The 20,000-nt window shown below is 49.5% G+C and overlaps 4 protein-coding genes across 11 annotated transcripts in view; 1 reads left to right on the forward strand and 3 right to left on the reverse strand.

The window, feature by feature from the left end:
* Positions 1 to 20,000, reverse strand: part of LOC125951134 (uncharacterized protein CG45076-like) — a 271,537-nt gene that overhangs the window by 16,817 nt on the left and 234,720 nt on the right. For 2 of the 4 annotated variants that reach the window (XM_049679744.1, XM_049679743.1), the window contains exon 1: positions 2,866 to 3,173. In XM_049679744.1, coding sequence (XP_049535701.1) covers positions 2,866 to 2,949 — 84 coding nt within the window. In that variant the 5' untranslated portion in view covers positions 2,950 to 3,173. Of the gene's footprint in view, positions 1 to 2,865; positions 3,174 to 20,000 lie in introns of those variants that run through there. The other 2 variants (XM_049679742.1, XM_049679745.1) reach the window with 2 other exon arrangements.
* On the reverse strand, positions 7,790 to 9,330 carry LOC125951072 (uncharacterized). The gene is made up of 3 exons (XM_049679596.1): positions 9,191 to 9,330; positions 8,027 to 8,473; positions 7,790 to 7,955 (listed from the first exon to the last, which is right to left on the reverse strand). Exons 1-3 carry the CDS (start codon positions 9,328 to 9,330, stop codon positions 7,790 to 7,792), a joined length of 753 nt encoding a protein of 250 aa, XP_049535553.1.
* LOC125951077 (uncharacterized) lies at positions 10,904 to 11,719 on the forward strand. The gene is made up of 2 exons (XM_049679606.1): positions 10,904 to 11,176; positions 11,285 to 11,719. Exons 1-2 carry the CDS (start codon positions 10,904 to 10,906, stop codon positions 11,717 to 11,719), a joined length of 708 nt encoding a protein of 235 aa, XP_049535563.1.
* On the reverse strand, positions 15,767 to 19,981 carry LOC125951126 (L-asparaginase-like). 5 transcript variants are annotated; one of them, XM_049679733.1, is made up of 5 exons: positions 19,913 to 19,981; positions 17,915 to 18,315; positions 16,796 to 17,781; positions 16,546 to 16,731; positions 15,767 to 16,469 (listed from the first exon to the last, which is right to left on the reverse strand). In XM_049679733.1, the coding sequence occupies exons 2-5, from the start codon at positions 18,264 to 18,266 to the stop codon at positions 15,879 to 15,881; spliced, it is 2,115 nt and encodes a 704-aa protein (XP_049535690.1). In that variant the 5' UTR covers positions 18,267 to 18,315; positions 19,913 to 19,981; the 3' UTR covers positions 15,767 to 15,878. The 5 variants fall into 5 exon arrangements, with proteins under 5 accessions (XP_049535690.1, XP_049535686.1, XP_049535688.1 ...); XM_049679729.1 differs by lacking the exon at positions 19,913 to 19,981 and adding an exon at positions 19,591 to 19,735; XM_049679731.1 differs by lacking the exon at positions 19,913 to 19,981 and adding an exon at positions 19,620 to 19,631.

Below are 20,000 nucleotides of genomic sequence, written 5' to 3' on the forward strand. Positions count from 1 at the left end.
ATGGTCGGCGCCATCTTGCCCATAAATTATGTCATAATTTTGATGCACCTCATGGGGCCAACCGAGACGATAGAGCTATATTTAGTCGCGCCTTTACCAACCCCATCGCAAGTGAGAGGGCGCAAAACGTCGGCCAACATAGCTCTGCGACACTTCTATCTAGCAGGCATTGAACCTGACCCTGGCTTTCTGTCATGTGCCCTGTGTAACTTGTAAGTACGCAGCCAGCGCCTCGTTACAGGCTTTCGGTGGAGTAACTTATTCTTTTTTGGGGTTTCCATTTCGTGTTTCCCTATTTTGAAACACAATATAGAGGTGTGTGAGCACACCAAACGAGCTCACATAAAATCGTGGCGCATTGGTCAACCTTCCTCGATGATCCGCTGAAGCGATCTGTGCGCTCGGTTAAAATTAGCCACCCATACTGCTCGAGACACGCTGCGCCGAGAGTGTGTGTGTGTGTGCGAGTCTGAAGAGAAGGGTAAGGGGTAGGGATTAGCTTTAGCACGAGATTTGCGAACTCATTTCCGGCATTTACCTCGATACACCGTGCATGAGAGCTAGCAATGACCCGAACAAACCGGATCAACTGGTGGATTTGCCACAGATACTTTTTACTACTACTACAAAGTGAATTCTACAAATCATTCACCTCTCTCTCTGCAGATTCGTCGAAAGATGCTGTCTAATTTATAGCCAGAGGCCGTGTGCGTCTTCGGCCTCAATGCCGAGCACAGTAGACTCTAGACGGCGCTTCCCATTCTACTACAAGCTGTAGTGGGTTTTCCCAGGCGCCAGACGCAACCGACTACGATTTTCATGCTTTTCACACCCGTTTAGCACCCAATTTACGACGTGTCTGGTCTGGGGGAGAACCCCGTCTCACTGCGAGATGTGCGGAGGATCATCTCACGACGTGGCGCTGCGTCGTAGAATGTGATATTATTGCGGCATGCGAATTCCACCCCACAATGTTTGGTCTGTGTCCGTGTAGCGGTATTGCTCCGAGTAGCGGTATTCGTGATATCTGTTCCCGAGCGATGTCTCAATTTCTTGGCAATAAAATCCACGAAGCGAAGTGATCGAACCATCGGGATGGTAGCGCGGTGAGCAGAAGCGCGTTTGGAGTTTGTACTAATTTAGACTTTTGGGACCAAGCACATCTGTTGGCCTGCCTCTCTCGAAGGCATCTTGGTAGTTAATCAGAATGGAGCAACCCCAAATAAATTAACTCGGGGGCGATCATTAATGTGAAACAAACTCGTCTTCTTTTCTGGGTGGCATTTCGTTCGGTTGTCGTGGAGTTGCATGTACTAAGTTGTGTTGTGTTCTTGACCAATTCGTTCTAACTCATTAGCCCAAAGCATCTTTTGGGAAATTGTATTTAAAATATTTACAAAACTATTTACGGTTTTATTTTACAAAAAAGTGTACAGAAATGAAGTTTAAGGACAGGGAGACATAGAGAACGCACAACAAACAGGAAAGCAAAAAGTAGGAAATTTACAACTCCTGGCAGGTACAGTGGTTTCGTACACCATTAGCAACCATTTTGCCAGCCAGCCACGGTTCGGTTTATGCTCCAATTGGGTTGCCACCGCTCACAGCCTCCTCGCTAGTGGCTCGAGGATTGTTTCACATTTTTAGATGCGTGTTTGTTGGTTTCTTCGAGTCAAGTGGCTCCCTTCTTTTGTTTTCGAATTTGGCGCTTCACACCTTGATTTGCTAGCGTTTTGTGGCATGGTTTGGTTTTTTAGCGAAAAAACATTAGGATTGGGATCGCGTGATTTAGGTGAGCGCCAATTTCGAACGCTTGGCCTAATGTAATGTGCCTCGGAGAAAAGCAAATGAATTAAGGGATAAAAGATAAGAAAAGAAGCGATAGAAACGAAGTAGGAAAGACAAAGCAGTGGAGGTGTCTGATGGAAAGGTGATTCCAACATCCTTTCTGCATGGAGATGCGGGACAGAAGGATGCTCAGAGTGAAAGACCAAAATCGACGGGCGGGAGAGAGTGCATTCCGGGAAGTGTGTCGCATAGTGTTTGCGGTTGGCTGTGTAACGTTCCTTCGAAAACGAGGCGAATCCGTTGAACCATTCTAATTTTAAGCTTCCATGCGCGGATCAATTTTCTATTTTCGTGTTCACCCACTCACACACACACACACACACACACACGCTCGGTGTCATACGCACATCAGTGTCCATCATGATCGAGGTGGATCTTCCTAACCACAGAACGTCACAGAGTCCATCTTCCCGTTGGGCACCAAAACTGAACTTTGAACCTTCAGAACTGGGCTCGCAATCAAGAAGTTGCGAGATTCAGATTCACTTTGTCATTTCAATTTCCTCCGAGATCATTATGTCACTCGCACTGTGCCATCGGTACCAAGTTCATGACCAAAAACCATTGCATAACAACTACGGAGGAGCGAAGTCACTCTCGCTAAACTGTCACTTTCGATTCGTCCTTTATCAATCCAACAAAACACTGACTTGCCGTTTTGCGCACGAACGTTACACAACTCACAAACGCTACGACGACCTTCACGAGCGGTACATTGAAGGTAAGGACGAGGACGAGGACAATAGAAGGAAAGGGTAACATTGTGACGACTGGCTGGTTGGTGGAGCTCAGCAAAAGGGCTCCAGCTGTTCGTGGATTTCGTTCCTTTGCTTTTGCGAGTCTTAGTGCGCTTACAATGCGAGCTCCCGTCTCCGAGCCGTCAGTTACCCAAGAAGGTGGAGAAAATGGGAACGCAAGTGGTCGAAAAGTGGGATTCGTCCGATCGCACTGGGGAACCGCCTTCCGCCTTTCCCGGCTGGGGCTTGGGCTGTTCGACGCAAGGTGTAGCGCTCTTACCGTCACGGTGTACGAGGAGATCGTCGGCCGGGTGTAGGTCGAGCCCACACGGCGCGTGGTGTAGAAGTCGCTTTCGTAAACCATCGTTGCAGACTGTAGCACCTCACGTGAAGATATCGGCTATCACTGCCTGTCTGCTGCTGCTGCTGCTGCTGCTGCTGCTGTTCGGAACTGTGCACTGGCTGGCTGTTGCGTGCGCACTGGTTGCTGGTCGAAGTGTTTCTGAGCTCGCTGCCAGTGGATGAGAGTGAAGTTGTACCCGCACGATGTTGATGAGCGAACCACCGATCCGAACCAACCTGCGATATACACGCAACCCACGATGCGCTGGCCCGCTGCCAGAGGCAGACGAGGGAAAATAGATCGCGACATCACCATTCCCGGATGCTAGACGTGCGGTAGAAGGATCGAGCGGGGCGCGTGGCGCGGATTGGCAGGATGGACGCATGCGCATCACTGGTCCTCGATCGCCTTCGCCTGGTATGACGTCATGCGCGCACAGGATCGAGAGCGTGTGGGCGCGAACGCGCCGTGGAAAGAATTTTCGCTTTTTCGCGCAAACACGCCACACACCACTGCGAATGCCATTCAACGTGGCTTCTGTTTCAGGCGGATGGTGAATGGAGTTAGTACAGGCACCAGTACAGGTATACGGCGTGACAAATCATTCCGAGAAAACATACAAATGTGACACAAGGACACAGCGTTCTTGTGCCTAATTCCAAGCTGACAGTAATAGGGCCACTCACCGAGGGAGTAACGTAGGGGAGGGAGCAAACGCAACAGCACCCGCAGTCTCATCATCGCAGGTGGCACGAGACGCGCCGTTTGCAGCCAATTTAGGGTGGCGTGTGTGGCTGACGATGACCGCACCTATTGTACCGGTCCTCTGTTTAAAGTCCCCACGGTGAAAGGGTGACATGGACACTTGTGCGCAAAGCAATCAAGATTAGTAGAGCTTGACGTTATAACTGTAGTCGAAAGAAAGCAGTTAAATGAATATTTACACATAAATTTGAACGCCAAACAGCAGAGATACTCGCTAGAGAATCTGCATTCCGAGTATTCCTGTTGCTTACAGAAGTCACTGTCCCTGCTACTTCGATGTCATACAGAAGTTATTATACATTCAATTCATGGTGTAGTATTGAGTAACTTTATTTAATAGATTCTCTTTTTGATTCGAATGTTCTCTTTACTCGGTTCTAACATTCCAAGGTGTCATTTATTATTGTAATAAACTACCGTGTCTTCGCCAAAAATCTTGCCCACAAAACCTTAAAATATCCAGCACACAGCATGTTGGTTGAACAACTATAATTTACCGCCATTTTGATGGCGTGATGGGCCATGCCGGTGCAACGATGCCGGGGGAAGGCAACTGCACTGCAAGAGCATTTTGCACACGATCGCAGACATGTGATTTGCAGGGCTGCTGGTTATTCAGTTTTCTCCCTGTCTCTCTTTCTCACTCGAGAAAAAGAAGAAAAAAGAAAACATTACACCCAATCTGTACCACGTTTCTCCTCCTGGCAATGGTTTACTCAAAAATATTATCTCAACGTAGCGGGCGGGCTGCGAGATGCGCGGCGCTTCCTCTCACTGGGAATGTTTTCATTCAGCGGCTATTTCGCGCTCGAAGCTCGAACTTTAAACAAACCACCGCCAAAGCAATTCGCAGATACGATACAATCATGAACCGACATGACTGTTGGTACGATCCATTTATTGTTTTATCAGCAAAAAGCGGAGGTCACTGGGGACGTCATTAAAATCGGACGTTTCAGATTTACGGAATGGATTGTTGAACATCGATCCCAAATGTAAGATATCAAAAATATGTCCAAAACAACACCACAACGCAGAGTCCTTTTCTTTCAACAACTCCCACTCAGCCGTAACCCTGGAATTGGGAGGGGTGAGGTCAATCACAGGCGAATTCCATCATTAGCTCTCGCCACTCCGATCCCTTACCTCTGGTTCTGAATAGATTGGCGCAATAACACTCGCACGAGCACGCTCCACGATTTCCACCGGCCAGAGTTCTAAATTTAGCCAAAAAAAAAATGCCAACCGAATTGGAGCAATATCGCAAAACCACAGCGAATGCCGCGAAGCGCGCTTCGATTCCAAATCCGTTTTCTCCAAGAGATGAAAGTGATTCACGTCGAGGTGTGGCCATCACTTTCCCGAGGTGACCCCGACAGTCCTTCTTTTCGGCGCAGCAGCACCGCCGTTGCTTTCGTCCAGCAACCGGAACGGGCTGCTTTGTTTGGTTTGACGCTTGGCGCGAACGACGCTTACGTCTGTTAGCGAACTGCGCATTTGCCGTTTGCCGTGGCGTGGCAGAGGGTTTGAATCATGGACCCTAAATAATTCTCACCACCACCGAACGAGCGTGGAATGTGTCGCTGAAGGTGAACAGCACATTTATTAGTATTCTCGCCTGATGGAGGCGCATGGTATACGAGTGATGGAAACGAAAAAAAAGCAGGAGTAGCATAGCAGGCCAGATACTTTCTCACTACAAAGTATTTGATTCCAACTCTCTCTCTCTATGTTAGTTTTTTACCTTTAATCGAATGCTACGGAATGCTTCATGCTTTATGCTTTATGGTGCGCCACTGACTGGCCACCGTGGTTACAATGAGCTACAATGTAGTCGGGTCATCAGCTTAAATCCGATTTACTATAGAACCTAGCTACATGAAACTGTTTACAAATGCACGAAATGAAAGCGGAAGCTACATGAGTGTGTGTGTGTATGCAATTGAAGAGATCTGAACACGTCATCGGCAGCGTCCATTTTCAAAACGGTTCGATTAGTCAAGGAGAACCGAGACGAACGGCAGGTGGCCAGCTGGTGCGATGAGTTTTGTTTAAATATAGTCGCATCACTCAGACGCATCGCAGGTTGTTGTGGCGTTGTTTCATCGACCGTTTCGGCTAGTGCTGCAAAGCATTGGGCAGGTACACGCATCCACCAAGGCAGCGCTAAAACAATGACTAACATGCAGATTAGCAACACGCCTGCCTGTGTATGGGCAATAAGAGATTTTCGTTGAATAAATCATCACCGGATGATTAAACGGCTAGTGCTCAGACCTTCAATTCTTCTTCAACCACGTATTTCCGCCAACGGGGACACGGGTGGCTCCTCTGTCACTGTCACTGTCAAGGGAAGCGATCGGTGATGGTCCGAGGCGGTGGTGATCGATCTCTCACCCGGTGCGATGTGGTACCTTGTGGCATTGTCTTCCACTTCCTCCCTGGCGATCGATAAACAATGATGATACAATCGACGCGCCGTAAAGAGTTGTTTAGAGAGGGAAAGAAGGTTGCCTGAACCCTTGGTGGGGGGATTTTATTTTTAAAATGACAACGACAACCATTCGCTCGTTTGGCATTTGGCGACACGGATCCGTACATCGAAGCGGACGATCGCCCCATCGTTCTTGATAGAGGGGGAAAGTACAAGAGCCGAATACATCGATTAGAGCGATTGTGTGATCGTTGTGCTCTGTTCTGTACCCGGTTCATGCGATGGTCAGCATGAAAAACGTGTGCATTCTCCTACGATGCTGGCAATAACTAGAGAACACGATTTTTAAACAATAGAGTCGTAATTAACTGACATAAGACCTTAGAGCGTAAGAAGAGCATAAAATGTGCATGCGGAAAAAAAATATCATTTGCATCGCCAATGCAAAAGCATGATGCCAGAAAAATGGAAACATAACCTCTAGATTTTTAAAGTTTAAAACAAAATGGTGTTCAACATAATTTATTTTGATCGACTTAACAGCCATGCCATTTTCTTTCATAAAAGGCTTCAATTTAAATGGAAAGAACATGCACACATTTATGATTAGTTTCGAAACAAATTGATTTTGCTGGCTTTCTGAAGAATTTTACTTTTCATTCATCTCACTAAAGCTTTAGGACGTTTTTCTTGTAGATATAGTAGCAGATTCAGTAGGCTTCAGGTAGTTTCAGTTAAGAAAAGAAGAGCGGAATTTCCAAAATCATCTGAATGTCCAGAGAAACCAACCCTAAACTTGCCACCATTTCGTACATTTTATTTCAAAGGGATAAAAGGTCTTTCCGTTTTGGAATCCCTGCGTAACCACATCGTAAATGTCTCCTCACAATAACAGCAAGGTGATGTTGTCCTAATACTACGCGACAAGGAACGACACGAATCTGCCTTCACAGCTGACCTTGCACGTCTCCAAACAACCTACCAGAAAATCAAACAAAGTTTAACGGCCAGTGTGGTGGGTGGCTCCAAACAGAAACTCAACACAGTTGTTTTGCCGTCTTTCTGAAGTTTTTTCGATTTTTTTTCGTCATTTTTATTGCGCATTTATGCGATTGAAAGTCGTATATAATTATTTACAGCTTAACGCCATCTGCACAAATACAAAATTAAAAATACACGCACACACATATGGGCGTGTGTAAAGATAATGAAATAAGAATATGAACAAAATTGATCCCGTTTCATAGTATGCTCCTAGTGGTTCCCGTAGCTTCGCACACCGCTTTGCCGTTGGTTGCTTCGATCGTTCTCTTATTTCATGCGAGTTTATGTTCCCTGATGTGTTGCTGATTCGCCTCCCCGCCATTGGTCCTGTACACCTACGTCACGTTCTTGTTGTTCGCTCGTTGTTTGCATTCCCATCACACACCTTCCAAGGTTCACCGGTTACTGACCATGGATCCCAACGTTTGTATTTATCCCCTTGTTGTTGTCGCCTCAGTAGATACCTGGTGAAGGTTTTCTTATTAATAGCTCTAAGCGCAATGCCAACATGCTCCATGCTGTTCCTTGGTGAACCTTCGAACGTGTGTGAGTAGAAGCAGCAGCGCGTGAGCGTGTGACATAGGTGTACATGGAACGCCAGGACGGTGTTACCAATGCTTAGTTCCCGATGGGGAACATCTTCTTGAAGAGCTTCAGCGTAGACTGACGATCGAGCGGGCAGGACGCGTACATTTCATCGCACGAACGAGCCGTCTGCATTTTACCATTCTTGATTGCTTCCTTGATGGCCGTTCCATCGAGCATGTAATCGATGATGGAGTTCCTGCGGGAGAGAGATGTGCCCGGTTAAATCAAACGCTCCTTTCCGTAGCCCTACACTATCCCTACACTTACTCCGACAGGGCAAGGATCATGTGTTCGATTTGATCGGCCGTTCCGACCTGAGCATGATAGTCAGAGGAGCGGATATAACTGCAGACGCCCTTCTGCAAGCACGCACCCGAATCGATATTGTTCTGGGCCAGATAGTCGTCGACCTTGTTCATCAGCTCGCTGATACCCGTTGGATCACCGTCAGCGCTACGGTAGTGGCCACCGGTTCCGTACCCACCACCGAACACGTTCACCAGCTTCGGTAGCAGCAGAAGCGCCCCGATACCGACCAGTGTACCGAGCACAACGCCACCAAGATCAATCTTTAGCGGAGTGTAGGTACCGAGCCCGGTTCCGGAGTAGCCGTAACCATTCACACCACCATAACCGGTGGTCAGACCGAGCCGCTGGCTGCGATCGTTTGCTGTTTCCGCTGCATAGGTATCATTTTGACGACGCCAGGGGTTACTGTGTGGATTGAGGGTTTTGATTCGAGGGATCAGAGAGGGACCGTAGCGGACACTGTAGCGATCACGTTCTTCCTAAGATCACACAGCGGGCTCTTACCTTTGTGCAACAACACACTGTACACTGATAACCGCTAGGGCGAGGCAAGCTACAAAGAATGCTGTACTGGAATGCATGATGAGTTCACTTGTCTTTTACTACTTCACTTTCTATGTTACCGAAACGAACGATCGAACTGAAATGAATCCTTCTGGCAGCATAACTCATCATTTATACCCGACCATCCGAATGGGCTGCTCCTGCTGCTTGAGCTGGAGCCACCGGAATCGTAACTGGATGGCAGGTGGGTACGTCTAAACAATGCATAATAGAATTAGTGGCCAAAGGTGGCTGGCTCTGTGAGCTCCAGTCCAATGACGAACATCTTCAGAGAGACCAAACACAATTGTCATCTTTGGTGCGAGGAAGTGGGGAAGGTGGTTTTGCGACATTTTTTGTTATGCCCCTCGGTGCTCGGCATCTTCCTCCTTTCCTTCAAACCACTAACTACCTCCTACCAATCGTGCAAACTTGAACAGCACCCGGTGCACACAAAAGAAATGCTCTGTAGCGTGAAATGTTGGTTCCATTCAGCCCGAGATTGGTGGTGGTTGTGCCAGGTCGTGGCGTACTTGGAGGTAAGCATGCGTGCCGCACTTGGCCACTTAATGGGCCAACCAGAAGCAAATGGAGGAAGCCGGCGTCGGAAGTGTCTGCAGACCCCTTGTGTTGCCGGAGCCCGTGATCGCCGAGTGTGGCATTATAGACATCATTACCACGATCTTCGCCTTCGCGATCACCGCCTGCGCCTGCGACATGGTGCGTTGCTTTCAACCTTCATGTCACACACCGTGCCCATCCTCCACGTTGAACATGGTTCCCGTGCCGCAGACATCTTGTCACTCTCGTTGGGCGTGTGTATGTGTAATGTTGATAATTCGCCTGCTTTTCGGCTCATTCTGGCGCAACCGCAACGACGGCAAGCGTACGTAGCAAGCGCCGGTCGGACGTAAGGGACATTGCGCAAGCTAACGTACCGAGACAGCGCCAGCTTTTTGACAATCGGCGGACATTTTTCACTTTTCCGCTTCCGCCGCGAAATACCTTTCTCTTTCCTCTGCTTGAGCAGTCGATCGGTAATTTGTTTTTAGGGGGAAAATTCGTTGTTAGTCATATGTTTGGTGCGTGGAGTGTATGTTTGGTGAAATTTGCGAGTAAATGTAGGATGGATTTCATATTTTGCTAACCAACGAAATGTAAAGCAAAGTTAGTTCCCTTTGCCAATTTCATATCAATACGATTTGATGTTGAATTTATGTTGAAGAAGATATTCCTTCCAATAGTACACGTGGTAATAAGAGACAAATGTGTTCTGAAACATATTATTTAATGGTTATTAATCGTGTATAAAATTAATACTACACAAAAAACAAGCCACAGACAGATTGCATGCTTATTAGTGAACATTATGAATACCTATGTTAATGTTACTTTCGCTAGAAATGGTCTCCTATCATATCTCGCTTGCGCCACTAAGTTGCATCATTTAAATAGTTCTTTCATGACGCAATGACTACTGTACAACGGACGGTGCGTGACAACTGTGTCACCTCAAGACGCCCTTTCCATTTCACCGACTTTCAATTTCGAAATCCAACTCAACTACAAACCATGAACTATTCTACCATTATGTTGCAAAGAAGGCATTTATGCTGCTTATGCTGCGTATAACTTACGGAGTGAAATTCTGCACAAATGACCCGTGTAAAAGCGGAAAATTTGTGCCACCAGCTAGTCCAAGGCCAACTGCAATGCCCGGCAATGCTACAATCTTCGATTATTGTTTTGACAAATTTGTTTTCAAATGTTTGTTAACAAAGAAATGCAAAGAGGATTTGCAGTTTGTCGCATCGCTGTACCTTTCTTCTTCACGCCACTGATCGTGATGCTATCTTGCCTGTTATGCTGGTGATCCAATGTAAAACCTTTTTTTTCTCTTCGATTGTATAATCTTCTCGATCCCCACCTTCTAACATGCGCCAACGCATTGCTCTACTTTCAACGGACGATGAGCAATGTGGGGCTTCGCGCTTCGGGCGAACCCATGGAGCGATTCATCTTCCGCGCAATTGTCATTGCCCTCGCAATGGCTGGCAAGGGAAGGCGTCACAAGAGGATACGGGATCGAATCGGTGCGATTGTCTGTTACCTAAACTCCCATCAAAGCAACCCACCGCCAAAGGAATGCACCGCGGATGCGAACCTTGGCTTGAATTCGTCGGAAACGGGGACACGAGCCTGCGGCAGTGAGCCAAACGGCGTTGCAATTTGCGCAATGTGCCACAGTTTGCCAATTGCACTGGAACCGATCGGTGCGTTGTGACGGCGATGATGTTGACGGTTTCGATCCTGCCTCTGGTAGTGCTGCTGTCCGAGCAGGCACCCCGCGCCTTCGCCGGACCTTCGGACATCGCTGGTCGAATGGCGAACGAAACTGGATGGACTAGAACGGGCTACGGGGCGCTGCTGCGAGAGGACGAGCGATTCTACACGCTGGAGTACGCAACGACGACCGTACGACCGAAGCGGCAGGCCCACCGGACCTCCAAACTAGCCCGTGAACCCCGATTCATCTCCTTCCAAACGACGGACAGCAGCATCGATGTAAGATGACACAAAACTTCCGATTTATTGCATCCCCTGAGTGTGTGTATGTGTTTCTGGGTAACGGATTAATTTGGTTTTTGTTTTCAAATCGTCACCGGAAACTAGGTGGAGCTGAATTTCGCGATCCCGTTCATGTCGATACCGGTGCAGAAGTCGATGAATGGTTTGGTGGATTCCGTGCTTAAGGTAAGCAACACTGGGTCGAGCAATGGCCGCCACCAGGGGTACAGTTACAGTGGCAGTGGCAGTAGCAACAGAATTCTGCGCGGGGCAATGGATTGCAGATGCACATCATCGGTGTCTCTGGCTCTGCCGGTGGTCTCGGACATGCGTGTAATGACCCCATACATTCCGGTCTCATTGGCAGGGTACACCGTTGGTGAACGTGAACATCGGGGCGGTGGCGGTGGCCGGTGTGCTGACGCTTGGTGGCGCCCTGATCGGTGCGGCCGCCCGTACCTTTTCCAACGGCACCCAATCGTTCTGGCCCACTATGCTGACGGCGGGTGGCTGGCGTCAGGCGGCGCAACGAACCACTGAAAGTGAGCAGCAGAACAAGGGTAAGTGAGGGTTAGGTGTACCGGATATCCGGTGGTGCACACTCTACGTCGTCCCCATCGCAAGCTTACCAGCTTCTGTTTCGTTTTGATGTGCTCGATGCAGCCGACCTCTCTTTGTGCCCGGTGAAAGTGGAGTAAATTTAGTTGCCTGACGTCGATCGTGACGTCACGGTACTCGCCGTTCGTTGCGTCTCGCAGTGCCAGTACCTCAATTTACGTGCGACAGTTGTGACATGTCCTCGACAATGGTGGTGGAAAGAATTTTAACAAACGAATTTGAGCAGACAGTGTGAGAGTTCTGAACACGTGAATTTCTATTTTCGTTATCCCGAACTGACGTAAAAATGCGTAATGCTACAAAAGATATACGACATGTGGGAAGCAAGGGAAGGAAAATTGGTTGTTGCAAATCTGAGTGAGTGGCTCACGGAAATGCTGAAACGCCTACCAAGGCAGGTTCTGGTTCACGAACAAAACGAAACAGAAGCTAAGCTTGCCAGCGTTCGAACGCTGTAGACGGGCTGGTGGTAGCAGCTTACTTCTTGGAGGACTTCCCGGTCTGGGTTGTCAGCTTGGGCAACGGTGTGGCGTCTTTCTTCTCGCTGGATTTCCCACTCGAAACCGTACTCTTACGCTGTGCTGCTGATCCCTTAGTCGTGGGCTGGTTCACAACGGTAGCCGCCTTACCAGCTGGTGTTGCTTTAGCGGTAGGCACATCGCCCTTGACCTTGGCCTGTGATTTAGCCTGAGTACCGGGTTTCGCTTTCGATGATCCTTCGGCAGGAGTACCACCTTTTGCGGCTCCTTTGGAAGTACCCGGCCGATCAGTGGTCTTCGCAGGGGTAGCAGGACACTTTACCAAAGTCCGCTTCCCTAATGTCGGGACCTTAGTCAGCTTCCTTCCGTACGGATACTTGCCAGCGGGAATGCTATAGTCCTGCTCGTAGTATTGTGTCTCCGCAAACACGACGTCGGGTTTCGGGAAGTCTCCCCGTACGATGGCGGACTGTGGTGTAAACTCGAGATCGTTGTCACTTTCGCTACCACTCGGCACATCGGCGACGGTCGTTTCGGGCGAGAGGCCCAACACTTTCGCCACGCGGCGTATCTCTGCCACCAGCAGCTGTTTCTCGCGCTTCGTCTGATGCTCACAGCTCTCCAGATCCTTACAGCCACACAGAGTCATCGATTTTTGCTTGAGCGACTCACGCAGTTTGTACAGCTTGGTCAGATGCGGATCCTTCGACAGCTTAAACTTGATCGGTTTACAGGGTAGAAAGGGATCCTTGGCCGTTTTCAGCGATTCCGCGTCCTTCAGCGGGTTCATGGTGATGCAGTACTCGCCGTGCTTCTTAGTGATCTGAAGCACCGGTTTTTGTGCATCCTTCGCACACTGGTCACAGGAATCCCCAGGATGACCAGCATCACACAGCTTGCTGCACTTCCTCGCAGACACCGGCACGATATCCAATGGGTAGCACTTGAGAAAGTGTTGCATCAGCTGCATAATCGGTTTGCGTACCGCTCCAGGGCGCCATCCGGGTCGAATTTTCCCAATGCCCGGCGTAGAGATGTTCCAACGCCATCCCATATGCGGCGGCACCAGCTCTTCCTGCTTCATGCACGCCTTATGACCGGCCACCATGCCCGGAGGTCGCTTGCCAAAGCGATAAGAGTACCGACTCCGGTTCTGTTCACGCACCTTACGCAGGAAAGCTCTGTAGCTGTGACGGATCTGTGTTGTAGTTGGCCGTTTTGCACCGGTTTCTCCACCATCCTGCGCCAATGGTTTCGTGGCAGAGCATTTGGTTTGCGCTGCCGGATCGAGATATGCCTTTCGCAGCTGTTCCAACCGCTCGTTCTGACTGGAACGGGCTACGGTCGGGATGGTACGATGGCCTGCGCGAGCTCGTGTGCGATTCCGGTGACGGGTTTGGGGCCGCTTATCCATCGATTGCGTATGATGCTGTATCTCCGAGTCTGAGGAAGCGCTCCGCATGGGACGTGCCTGTTTTGCACAATCGGCGCACCGGCCCTGGCGAAGGTGACACATCGGACAGGAATGAGAAGGCATCAATGTGCTGCCGGATAGAGAACTCGTCGAGATCCGGTCGTCTGGTAGATTGGCGGTTTCACCGGACCACGGTGCACGCGAACGACCTTCCCCAGTGCCAGGCGGTGCTTGAGGTTTCTTGTAGCCACACTTGGGACATCGACAGTAATCGGGTAGCCAGCTGAGGCACGCATTGCATCGTTCGCAGTAGCTGTAGGTGAAGTGAGTGTAGCATAATAACCTAATCCCTAATCCAACCAACTACCCTGGCAACAGCAAATTCTTACCGACTTATCCCTTGTTGGAGCTTGTTAATGCCAGGATTACAGAGTTGCGCATTAGCCACGGTGTTTTGGCGGCAGTCCCCATAGCCAGAGGGTTCCACCGTTTCGCAAGTAGTGCCGGTAATTGTTAGGCCACCACACTTGTTACAGCAACGTCCGCTCGGACCATCTGGGCCATCAGGGCTAAACGAATCGCGCTGCTCGATTAGCTCATCTACCGCGAGTGTCCGGACCTTTTGCTGGATACGCCTTATCTCTTGCTCGGTACTGCTGATGGTCTTCTCGTGAAGGATGCCATCGATGAGCTCGTACTGGAAGCCACCGTCGTCTGGGGATCGTAGACCGCTACACTTGTCACATGTGATCGCGTTCTTTCCTGAAGGGTTACCATGTTCCGCGTCGTTTATAATGTATATGAGACTCGTTTCACCAGCACTGTTCCTACCACTGTTACCGGACAGTGATGAATGAGGGGAGGACACCTCATTCATCGACGTTTCCAGTATCATACGCACTGTTCCAATGGGAGCCGGAGTGTTTGGACCATGCAAAGCGAATGCAACTTCCATCGGTTTCCCTTGTTCGCGGCTCAAATCGGACTGGGCCAATTTGGTATCCCTAAGATTCATTACGGCACTACCAAAGACGTGTCCTTGCTTGCGCAGTGACACCTCGATGGTATTTTCGTTGAGGAATTCCAGAAAGTTCTTGCCACAATCGTCACCTTGCAGGCTGTAACGAAAAGGATGCTAGTTGCTTTTCGTTGATGCGACCTAGGCACACCATTGTACGACTTACCGTACAGCATTTCCCAACTTTTCCTGGTTCAGCTCCTCCAACGTTCCCATGGCGGCTACGCACGACGAACCGCAGTGAAGCGACAGTTTAAACACATCTTGGTCTTTATACTCCACGCTTAGCTGAAGGAACTTCACAACGAACGTTAGCGTGCAGGACTCCGGACGTGTTGGCCACACATCCTCCACGGCAAGCCGGCTGTCTTCATCACCGGTCCACATCGTATTTCCTTTGAGCTGGCTTGACCAAATTTAGACCGCGAACAGCACGGCAATGCTTACTTGGTTGCAATATGCTTCCACCACAGCCTCTGCGTTACTTATACTTCGTTACCCTTCGTTTTCCCCACAGCCAACTCGGACGGCAGAGGACGGGTCGTAGAAGAAGAAAATTTCGTCTGGACGTTGCTCGGATCACTCGATCGTACGATGGAGCAGCACGACATCGATACGGTGGCCTGCGTTCAGCGGATCGTGTGTTGGTATGTACGTGAGGCCACCGTCGCTGTGGCCGAGGGCCGAGCCAGTAAGCTCGAGCTGGCGGTCGATGGGCTATCCCGCGCTGATTGGCTCGATAGCCTCACTGTTAGTACCGCAATCCAGCGGGCAATCCGTGTAGGACGGCAGCAGACAAGCTGCGAAAAGACGTATGCCGACTGTGCGATCGCAAGTTTCGTACAGCAGGTAGTACGGTTGGCGAGGAAAAGAAAGGTTTAGTCCGTGATCATAGCCTAGAGGGTCTATACATATGGGTTAGTAGCTTTAGATGGTACAAGCTTTGCTTTATACGGTAGAAATGGAAATAAAAAAAAACTAAAAGTTTGTTTGTTTTCGTTTGTTTCCGTTCTGGGCGATGATGAGGTTTTCAGCAAGTCATTCTAGTTTTTGTGCATCGTTCAGCTATTTATTAGATCTCTATTTCTTATCAATTATCACAAACTGTTTACATTACACTCGTGACCTAGCGTACACGTAGACTGTACGTAAGCGTGTGCCTTTGGCCATTCAATCGAAAGATTCCGTTATCGGTGGTCTCTTCTCCATCGTCTCAAACGATAGCTCATCGCCTCGACGTGCCTCGTGCTCGCTCAGCACGTTTACAACAGCGTCGGAGTTCACCTTCAGCGCATAGTCTAATGGTGTCAGACCGAGGTAATCGATCGCATTAACTTCCGCGTAGTTTTTCACCAAATACTGTACCATTTCCACGTGACCATACATGGCGGCCACGTGTAGCGCAGTCCGGCCGGTCGAATCTTCCTGCGACAGGTCCGCTCCGGCGATTCGATAAGATTCGAGGCGTGTCAACTGATTCCGAGCCGCGGCGGCACATAAACTATCTCCGATGGCACGGATGGACCCAGTCAGATGGGCACCACACTTGATCAGCAACCGTATCGCCTGATGATGGTCATGCATGATTGCATCCGCGAGCGGGGTACGATCGTAGCGATCGCGAATGTGGACAGCCGCACCATGTTGCAGCAGATACTCCACCATTTCAATGTTACCCTCACAGCAAGCCACATGCAATGCCGTCCGGTGATCGTAGTTCTCGGCCGACATGTTCGCACCGTATCCTTTGAGGTTTGTTAGCTGAAAAATAAAGAGTTCCTGGTGTTTAGCTGGTGTCGATGGAGTACAACCGGTATACCAAATTAGCCGCACCCACCTTCGTTAAATCGCCTGCAAGTACGGCTGTGTTGACCATGGCCGGAAACAGTGAGGATTTGAGTTGGCTCAGTTCCTTTGTCGAGGTCAGGTGAAGTGTTCGAGCGACGGCATCGATCAAATCGTATTCTTGCATTTCCGGTGGTTTCTCGCAGGTCAGCTCTCCTCGCAGATTGTTCTTCATCATCTAGAAAAGAGGGATTGTAGACTATTAGTGGTATTTCACTATAGGTAAGTGATTCTTCATTTACCTTCTGCTTCGTTTCCCAATCCCACTCTTGCTTGCTGAGCACGTATGATAGTTTAGCGAGAGCGGCCTCGGGCGTCATATCGTAACCCGGGATCACACCGACATCCTGCAGCTGGCGGCCCGTTTCGTAGAGGTCACATACCGCTCCTTCGCTGCATTGGGTACAGTTTACGATCAACACCTGGCGTTCACTTGCTTCCTGCAGCGCTGCGATTAGATCTAATCGGTTGGTGGGGAAATTACCGGCCCCGTACGTCTGGAGGACTACACCGCGCATCGGTGCTTGCAAGAAGGCGTGCACTGTAGCCACCGAGATGCTAGGGAACAGCCGCAACAGCCCCACGTTCTCATCCATCTGCAGATGTACGGTGAACTTGTCGACCGTACATGGCCGAAAGATACCCCGATAGTCGACCTCCACATTGATGCCCATCTTGGCCAGAGCAGCGGCATTCGGCGAATTGAAAGCGTCCAGCGATTCGCTGCTCACCTTGATCGTCCGATTACCCCGGAACAGCCGGCTGTTGAAGAAGATGCACACCTCCGGTATAACGTAGTTACCGGCCAGTATGAGCGCCGACATGAAATTATCCTTGCCATCGGTGCGCGTCTCGAAGATCGGTATCTGCGAGCCGGTGATGATAATCGTCTTGCCAAGATTCTCGAACATGAACGATAGGGCCGACGCGGTATAGGACAGAGTGTCCGTGCCATGTAGAATAACGAACCCATCGAAGAACTCGTACGACTGACGAATATCGGTGGCAATGCGCACCCAATCGCTGATGGTCATGTTGGATGAGTCGAGCAACGGTTCGTACTCCGATATCTGGTACAGAATGCGCCGATGTTGACCTTCGACGTACGGCAGCACTAGCGGGGCCATGTTTTTCGCTGGACCGTACCGCTTCGTTGCGTACACATCATCGTGCATGTTGGGGTACTGACGTATTCTGCGCACAAACTCGAGTGGCCTCGGTTCCAGGGCTGGTTGGGGCGGAAGCAGGGAGCGCAAATAAGAACACGCGGGCGAATCAAAACATATAAAAAAGTAAAGGTGGGTGTGCATTAAGAAGGCAAACGGGGCCGAAGTACGAGGTGCTAATCGGTAGTAACGTACCATTTTTCTCGTTCCGCATCATACCGATCGTACCACCGGTGTAGATAACGAGTACCCGTGCCTCCGGTGCCTCCGATGGCATCTTGCCGTAGCTGGAGTTACGACGCATGCCCAGCTTACTCAGATCGAGGCTTCCGTGTGGTTTCACATCAACAAGTTGCTTACGCTGCCAGGGCGAACCGCACCGTTCTACGTTTCCACCACGCATTCCGCTAGATCCGTTGGTCAAATTCATTCCCATTCCTTTGCCGGATGGCAGCTTCATCTCCAGTGGATTGTCGTCGACGGTTAGATCGCTGTCGGTTGGGGAAGGGTTCGGTGTTTTCGGTTGTTGTTCATCCACCTGATCCATTTCGACGCGTTAAGTAAACAGCAGCTGGGGCGAATGGAGCATACGTTTTCTAGCGTGTAGTGTAAGAAGGAATGGCTGATGGTAAAGTAAAGTTAATACAGTTTTATCTGAAACATAATTTTCATTTGCTTTTCCTGATAGTTCGGAGGATGATGTAATTTGTATTTGTAGTTGGATGCATGCCAGCATTATTTCATGACACGGCACAAGTTTCCCAAGCGGCATAGGTAACTAGGCCTGAAAGTGAGCGTCAGGACTTTGACCGCAACGTTAGGCCGAATTTCTTATCTTTTAAATGTCCGCAAGTAAAGCTCTGTGCACTCAAGCGTAATCATCACCAAACTAAAAAGTAACTTGCCATTCAGCAACGTTTCTTAGCGTTAACTTTCACGAACTAGAGCCACTCAAGAGAGAAGGGAAAAAAGTTACGCGACCTTCCCCAGGGTCGCTGCTGGCCTTTTGTTGGCGGTAACACCGGATTCCTTTTTTCCACATTCACAGCGCGCTTCAAGCGAATCATCTGCAACAAACTAAACATGCGAGAAGTAATTACTAAAAAAATTAACTCACAAATAGCACGCTATTCAGCACTTTTTGTAGAACCAATATCCACTCTGTTTCGTTCTACCGAGGAGGTTTTAATAAGCAACATGTAACGTACAGCACCCTACAGCACTCCAACACCGACTGCATGTGGCTTGAGAGGGGTTTGGCGAAATCTCACTCGCGCTGTTCTGCCCTTCGTCCTTCGTTCAACATGCCAGTGGCATGTGCTGGTATGCTCGGTGTTGGATGAACGAGAAACCTTCAAGAATTTTATGCGCACGCAGCGTCGGCAACATAATTACCAAGCCACAGAACGCCGGTTCCCCACCACTTGGTGTGTAGTAGATTCGATTCCTGCCTTCCCCATGGGAGTGGCGGTGACGAGCACGTGTCGGGTGCAAGCGAAACGGAAAATGGGTCAGCCTCGAAACACAGACGATACTCTTCCGCCTCTGTTACGATTGGATGCTTCTGGCCATCAGAGCGCCGCTCGATTCGTTTTCTGCCGCCCTAAACATCCCCAAAACATGTACCTTGTAGCACTTCCGAAATTGTAGGAGGTCTAGGCACTATCCATATCTATTGATTCGTTATTTGTCTGTTTTAAAAAGCATCAACGAACATTTCCTACTCTCCTTAACGCACTAACCCTGTCTTACTGGACACTCGACCTTCGGGAGCACGTGTAACACGGTTGTAATCACTCCGTCTACAGTTCGTCACTGAGCCGAATGAATTGGCGGTTGCAATATTTAATCAGTTTTGATAATTAACGTACCCTACACGCGTTTTCGAAGACTGCGTCACCTTCGTATACCGTCCACAACGTTCTAAAGGCACTCCCCACTGCTTATCCGAGAGATTCGCGTAACCTTAACGGCTACCATATAGAGCGACCACTACCGCGGACTTTACCACTCTAACTGAAGCCGGTAATTGAGCGGTCTGGTCTTGAAGGAACTGGCTTTAACAGCACCACCACTCCTCAGGACTGGGTCCGTTTCAGCGTTTCTCGCCTGCGTCTGCGTGTGACTCACTGTCAACAGAACACGACAAACCAAACATCGGTTCTAGCCACCTCCTTACATCAATTCCTTTACCCCTAAGCCCCGCCGATGCGACAATTCACCAAACCATGGCGCCGCTAGACAGAGCCACCTAGAGATAAGAGATATAAACCGGACGAGT

Source organism: Anopheles darlingi, chromosome 2 (genome assembly GCF_943734745.1).
Source record: "Anopheles darlingi chromosome 2, idAnoDarlMG_H_01, whole genome shotgun sequence".
NCBI classification, from domain to species: Eukaryota; Metazoa; Arthropoda; class Insecta; order Diptera; family Culicidae; genus Anopheles; species Anopheles darlingi.

Excerpts from the sequence above, each read along its gene's own strand:
- LOC125951077 (XM_049679606.1), top strand. The coding sequence starts at position 10,904 with ATGTTGACGGTTTCGATCCTGCCTCTGGTAGTGCTGCTGTCCGAGCAG. Across the intron at positions 11,177-11,284 it reads CGACGGACAGCAGCATCGAT|GTGGAGCTGAATTTCGCGAT; the intron begins GTAAGATGACAC and ends ACCGGAAACTAG.
- LOC125951072 (XM_049679596.1), bottom strand. The coding sequence starts at position 9,330 with ATGTCGCAGGCGCAGGCGGTGATCGCGAAGGCGAAGATCGTGGTAATG. Across the intron at positions 8,474-9,190 it reads GCTTCCTCCATTTGCTTCTG|TAACCCCTGGCGTCGTCAAA; the intron begins GTTGGCCCATTA and ends CAATCCACACAG. Across the intron at positions 7,956-8,026 it reads ATGATCCTTGCCCTGTCGGA|GAACTCCATCATCGATTACA; the intron begins GTAAGTGTAGGG and ends TCTCTCCCGCAG.
- LOC125951126 (XM_049679733.1), bottom strand. The coding sequence starts at position 18,266 with ATGGATCAGGTGGATGAACAACAACCGAAAACACCGAACCCTTCCCCA. Across the intron at positions 16,732-16,795 it reads ATTGGGAAACGAAGCAGAAG|ATGATGAAGAACAATCTGCG; the intron begins GTAAATGAAGAA and ends CCTCTTTTCTAG. Across the intron at positions 16,470-16,545 it reads TTGCAGGCGATTTAACGAAG|CTAACAAACCTCAAAGGATA; the intron begins GTGGGTGCGGCT and ends TTTATTTTTCAG.